This window comes from Pinus tabuliformis, chromosome J (genome assembly GCF_031772625.1).
Source record: "Pinus tabuliformis cultivar Carrire ecotype Pingquan chromosome J, CPIR1, whole genome shotgun sequence".
Taxonomy (NCBI): Eukaryota; Viridiplantae; Streptophyta; class Pinopsida; order Pinales; family Pinaceae; genus Pinus; species Pinus tabuliformis.
In genome coordinates this window covers 63,533,477-63,540,328 of record NC_142295.1, presented here as the reverse complement: position 1 = coordinate 63,540,328, position 6,852 = coordinate 63,533,477, and the positions used below count along the sequence as shown (strand labels likewise).

The 6,852-nt window shown below is 39.6% G+C and overlaps 1 protein-coding gene across 1 annotated transcript in view; it reads left to right on the top strand.

Moving 5' to 3' along the window:
• The first annotated feature begins 528 nt into the window (after nucleotides 1-528).
• LOC149225518 (uncharacterized) overlaps nucleotides 529-6,852 on the top strand; it is a 66,972-nt gene continuing 60,648 nt past the window's right edge. The window contains exon 1 of the mRNA XM_089377116.1: nucleotides 529-1,257. Within this exon, the coding sequence (XP_089233242.1) occupies nucleotides 949-1,257 (309 nt within the window). The 5' untranslated portion in view covers nucleotides 529-948. The remainder of the gene's footprint in view (nucleotides 1,258-6,852) is intronic.

The window sequence follows — 6,852 nt, the reverse complement described above, 5'->3', positions numbered from 1 at the left end:
GCTTGACCTCGATATCACTTCTAAAACTTTCAAAAAATCCTGTTGAAGTTTTAATTTTCACTTTCACCTCTTCATACAAGGTATGCACAACTGCTCTCAAATGCTTAGGAACCCGAAGTTCCTCCATTTTGTGTCAAAGCTTATCCTTAGGAACCGTGTCAAAGGCTATTCTGAAATCAACAAAGCAACAAAATGCTTCTTCCTTTTTTTCCCAAACTTTTTCAATGATGTTCCTTAATGTTATACCATAATCAATTGCGAAATGTTTAGGTCTAAAACCTACTTACCCTTTAGCAAGTTTATCTCTTTCTTCCACCCACTTATTGATTTTATTTTCTACCCTGTTTCCAAATAAATTTACAAACAAAAAATTTATCATTATAATCTTATAAAAATAAAATAAAAATTCAAACGAATTTTCTAAACGTATAACCTTAAAATTATTATATATATATATATATATATATATATATTTTTAATAAATATGAAAAATTATTCAAAGATAAAAATACATAGCAGCAAAACAATGAAAGACCCAGCAGCAAATGTGAAAAAGCTCGTGTTGCGAAAGAGCGTCTAACGACTCGTGTTGAGATTGTTTCTGTCGCATGAAAACCGTCCCACTAACCTGATGCGGTAAAGATCAAAATGCTTGTTATTTCGCCAAACGGGACTGGATTATATGCTCGGAGTGATCAGGGTTTCCTTGACTCGCATTTTAAGCTCCAAATTCTGCCTGGCCAAGCTCATATTATACCCAGGTAGTCATTGGGTCATTGAATATGATGATTGACTCTCTGGGTTTTTACTCAAACCCTTGTTTTTCTTCTCTAAGCAATGTGGGTATGCTGCACAACATAGGTTTCTGCAGAGAGTTGATCAGAAGGATCTGAAAAGAATCAGAATAACATAATCTGATTGCTGGGTCGCAGTCTGGTATCATAAAATATGCAGGCTGCGGTATTAGACATAAGTTCCTCGGATGATGAAGGAGAAGTTGTAAGGTCCCCCTCCTTCAAAAGATCACTGGCATCTGTACCAAATGATGATGATGAAGAAGTTGTTGTGATTGATAAGCCTTATTGGTTTGAAAACCAGAATCGGCATTCTAAGCGAACTAAGAATAGACGGCAGATTGAAGAATCGGATCAGAATGACTGCTGCGTATTGGATGGAGATCCTGATAAAGTCGATCCTGATCCAGGTTCATGCGTTGACGAGAAAGAGGATTTGGTGGTCACTGCAGAAAAAGGACCTGTATGTTCTCTGATTTTGTTCCAAAGCTATAGCTGAATTCATTAGAGTTAAAGCTTTTGTTTTTTCAGTGAAATTTAACAAACATCTCCTGAAGGCTGCGCCGTAAATGAAGGCTTAGTTGCAAACTTTGAGGGATATTTATTCTACCAAAATTGCCATACTTGGACCTGTCTTGTCCTTTGGAAGGTTATCTTCTTTAGGTTATCTATTCCACCAAAATTGCCAGAGGCTTGGACCAGGTCTCATCCTCAATTGACAGGTACCTTTTCCACTAAAATTTCCAGAATACTAGGACCCTGCGTTTATTCCTTCAAAAGTTTTTGTTGTTGTTGGATTGGCTATTTTTACCAAAAATGCCAGAGACTTGCACCTGGAATTGCCTCAGATTCGCACCTGGCCTCATAAATTTTGGTACTGTCGTCTTTGGGGTGGAGTAGATCATGGTGGAGAATGTTGGATAGCTTAACACTCCGTTGACCTCACCGATGAGCCAATGCCCCTTGGCATAAGGGGTTTAATTTATATGCTTGTTTTGAACTTTGTTCCTAAAACCATTACTTTCGGGGTTATAGGAATCGGTAGAATTTTATGTGAGATTGAATCAGTTTATTATGTTAGATTTTGTTTTCTGAGTCTTGCACCCAGTCTCATTGTTCTTAATGTTTCTGCCATTGGGATGGGGCAGACCATGGCGGGAATGTTGGATGGTTTTACACTTGGCCTCATCTGGGATTCAACGTACCTTCGACAGAGTTTATGCACGTTTCTAATTTTTGTCCATGAATTTAATAATTTTTTGGACGCCTATCACAAAAATCAATAGAATATATACGTTATATCAGACTTAATTCAGATTATTATATCGGAGACCTTTGTCCAATGCTTAGATGCCCAAAGGCACTGGTACCTGAAGGGTTCTTGCACATTCTTATGAAATTTGAACAGTAGCCAACTTTGGATTCACCACTGCCAATGTTTTCTTATAATGGTTATCGGTAACTCAGTCGGTCATTCAATAAGAATGGGTTAGGCTTAGGAGCCGTGTTCTAGGTATATTTATTCCGCCAAAATCATGTGTTACTTACCTTGCCTCTAACCTTTGCCCAACAGTATTTCAGTTATGGTGGGAGTTGGGACAATGAACACACCTTTTTGAGATTCAGCTACTGGCACTAAACAGATTATTCCAAAATTTAATCTTAGCCATATCCTGCCCCAAGAAAAAGATAAATCCCTCTGAAGTCAAGTGAATCTCTGTGAGACCTCGAAATCCTTTTCTCGCTGCATAACTTTAAAAGGATATGTTGATAACAAGATAAATGAAGGATCTAGTTCTTAACAGTCAAAGAAATAGCTTTTAACAGCTTGAAACAATAAAGCATATATCTCCATTACATAAAATCAAACTAGATATAACAACCAGGATCATCGCCTTTATCACCTAAAAAATAGATAGTGCAGTCCTTAATTAGCATTTAGCACTCCTGCATATCCATTGCAATCGGGACTTTTTCAATTGTCAGTTAATTTGTTATCAATGATAGGCTATGGTTGTAACAAGATTTTTGCTAGAATACTTGCTCACTTTGGGGATTTTATCTCATGAAACTAGTTGCTGAAGAATGATACTTTCTATTAGTTATCCATGTATGCTACTATAATATTATTAATTATTTCAGGTTTTCATGCTAGATAGTAGTCAATTTTTTTCTTAACATTGAACTTCTTGCCTATCCTCGAGCTCGTAAGCAAGAATGACATTGCTGGTACCTTGCCAATCCTAATCAAGAATTGGCTGGCAAAGAGTGAACATGTCATAAGTGGGATTTGAACCCAGGTAGGGAGGATAACAATATCTCCTCTGAACCACTCGAGCTGGACTCAATTGACTGGATAGTAGTCAAGCCTTTGCACAAGTGTGTGTTTTTTTGGTTTTGTTGAATAAGTGCTATTCCCAAGAAGCGGTTTTGTCAATATAACCTATTTTGTCCATATACATCTATTGTTCTAGCTGAAATTTTTTATTCTTATCTTAATTTGAGGAAAGTTTTTCCATTCTTTTACTTCCTTTGATAAATCCATGTTATGTGTAAAGTGTTGAAAGAAGTCATTGATGTCAAAGGTTGTCCAAGAAAAAGAGAATGCATTTTTACTTCACTCACCTAATTTACATGGAAGCATGACATAGATGGTTGGAAAGCTTATTCCGAGACCTTTCCAACGGTATATGGCACTTCCTCTAACTCCTCACAGTTGAAGAGGAATGATTTTTGGATTTTTGATGCCCCATTTGTATACCGTATCTGTGAATGCATTTTCACTCCATTTAACTAGTTCAAATGAAAGAATAGCATATATGGTTGGAACTTGGAAAGCTTATTTCGAGACCTTTCCAACGGTATATGGCACTCCCTCTAACTCCTCATGTTTGAGGAGAAATGATTTTCAAATATTCACTATACATTCTGCCAGTTACACACGCTAGTCTAGCCAGTGGACAAGTCGACCCAGACCTTGAATGCACTATAAATAGTGTAGAATCTCCTCGAAATTCTGATCTGCTTGTATGAACAATCTGAAAACAAATTTTCTTTTCACATAGACACAGAATTTCTCTACCAAATAGCAGTGGAATAGAACAGAAATAATTGCACAAATTCACACAAGAAAACAACACAATTTTTCTAGGGAACCCAACAGGGAAAACCCTCGCTTGCTTCAGAATTTTATTGAAGAAGAATAAGCTACAGATATCTTACAACCAACTTGTCTCAATCAGAAAAAATACTATATTCTGTCTACCTTTAAAGTTTAAATAGGCTTGAAACACCTGCTAGAACACTGATATGCTCCTCGAAAATTGTGCAAACATGAGCTCCAAATCCATGCACATTCTTTAGGAAATATGTCCCTATTTCCTAGCACATTCCCAACTCCTAAAAAATAGGAATTTCCTCCTATTTTTCAGTGCACTTCTGAAGGCTGCCTTCCTTCTCCAACTCATACAAGAGAAAACTTCTTAGCTCGTTCCTCTCACAAGCTCACTTGCTCACAAACTCATGCTCAAGAAATTATGAATACAAAGTGTGCCTTCGATCTTCTACAAACAATTCGATTTGGCTATTGTTAGTGAGTTTCTAAATTAAGAAGTTGAATTGGAGCTTTTCTAGTTAACAAAAGTCAACACACTTAATTAACTGGATCCTCCTTAACTCCACTTGAACATTCAGTTCCCAATTTAACTCACACTAGAGGACAGATAATTCGGTCCTGCACAAACTCGCACTAGTCAAACTGCTCCTTGAACTCGTCCGCATCAGTGGAACTCGTGTCTGATTAAGAAGATCACCAAATCGATTCCTTGAATTAAGGCACAAATCAAGGAATCCATTCCTTTGCTACTTTTCAACACTCCCTCTTGGCGAGGAAGGGATTCTGTAAAACTCCCAATTTATCTTTGTGATGAACAAACTTGCTTCTTGCCAATGCTTTGGTCAAGATGTCTATTGTTGCTCCCCTGTTGGAATGCATGGTAGCTTTGGCTATCCCCTTCTACATACAATCTCTAAGATGGTGATACTGGATCTCGATATGCTCTGAGCAATCATCAAACATTGGATTCTCAGAGAATTTGATGCAACTCTGTTTATCACAATGTATCATGGTAGGCTTCAACCTCTGTCTAAAAAGTCCCACTAGTAACTTCCTCATCCAAATAGCCTCGCAACCTAATTCACTAACAACCATGTACTCGATCTCTGTTGAACTGAGTGCCACTAATCTCTGCTTCCTGCTGTACCAAGAAACTACAGTTGACCAAATGCTGAAGATTTTGCTTGAAGTATTCTTCTTGTCTGTGGAGTTCCCTACCCAATTTGCATCTTTGAAGCCCTCAAGCCTCACTCCATCAACCTGTTTGTACCACAATCCACAGTCAGCTGTGCTTTTGAGGTATCTCAACACATGCTTTGCAGCAACCCAATGCACTTTGCTTTGTAGCAACCATGAATTGATTCAGTTGGTTGATTGCAAAACAAATATTAAGTTGTGTGTTAACCAAGTACATCAATGACCCAATGAGTTGCCTGTATACTGTAGGATCCATTCGCTCTCCTCTGCCAACATCCACCTTCCTCTAGTTTGTGACTAGAGGTGTGGCCATGGGCCCGCATTCATGCATATGAAATCTCCGAAGAATCTCTGCTGTGTACTTGCCCTGTCCCACGAAGATCTCACCATCATCACCCTGCCAAACCTCCAAGCCAAGGAAATAATGCATAAGCCCCATATCCTTCATCTTAAACTCCCTTGCAAGGTCCTCCTTGTAATCCTAGATCAAGCTCTCATCCTCAGTCATTAAAAGGTTGTCGACATAGAGAACTAGAATGAGCGGAAGCCCTCCAACCATGATGTAGTATAGGTTTGCATCCGCCTCACTTTTAGTGAAGTGAGCCCAATCTTCGAAGGTAGCTATCAATTTGAGTGTACCATGCTCTCGGAGCCTACTTGAGACCATCAAGAGCTCTCTTAAGCTTGCACACATGTGTGTCTCTGCTGAATTGCTCGAACCCCTCTGACTGCTCTATATACATCTCCTCCTCAACAACTCCATTGAGGAAGGTTGTCTTCATGTCCATTTGGTGGATCTTCCACCCCATCTGTGCTGCAAGTGCCAAAATAGTCTTGATGGATGAATACCATACTATTGGGGCAAAAGGCTCCTCATAATCTATGCTCTCAATCTGTGAGAAGCCCTTGGCCACAAACTTGGGCCTTGAACTTCTCCATGCTCTCATATGCTCCATTCTTTAGCTTGTACACCCATTTGGATCCCGGTATTGATTTCCCTTCAAGTTGTGGAACAACCTCCCAAACATCATTCTTCATGATAAAGGAATACTTCTCCACCATGGCATCCTGCCAAACCTGCTGAGGCGCTGCCTCCTTGTAAGAAGAAGGTTCAGTGTCCACCAACTCTGTCATCAGTGCCATATAACCTGTGTACCTCTGTGGTTGTTTACTTTGCCTAAACAAGGTGCTTCTGAGCCTCAACCTGCTTCTGAGCCTCTTGGATCAACCTCTCAGCCCACTTGGCCTTCTTCCTCCCTGTGGTGGGTGACTTTAGTTGATTTGTCTGCTCTCGGCTTGACTTGTCCTTCTCATCCTGCTACGCTACCCTCTTGCCATTAGATTGTGGTTGTGGTTGAATTTGAGGTGCTGGCTGTGACTCCTGTTTGGGAGCAAGTAGCTCCTCCTCATGTACTGCAATTTGCTCATGCTCTAAGGAAACTCTCAGAGTTTGATCCTCTTGGAATCTCACATCTCACTTGAGAAGTGTCTTCCTAAGTCCTAGAAGATACACGTTGTATGCTTGAGATGTCTCACTATACCCCACAAAGATACCCTTCTCTATTGTGGCATCCAGATTCCAACTACTTCCTGTTATCTTTGGACACATGATAGTAGACCTTTGTGCCAAAGATCCGGAAGTGTGAAACATCATGCTTCTTTCCTGTGCGGATCTCCTCTGATGTGACTCATCCAAGCACCCTATGTGGACTCTTGTTCTTTAGAAAAACAACAGTGTTGCATGCT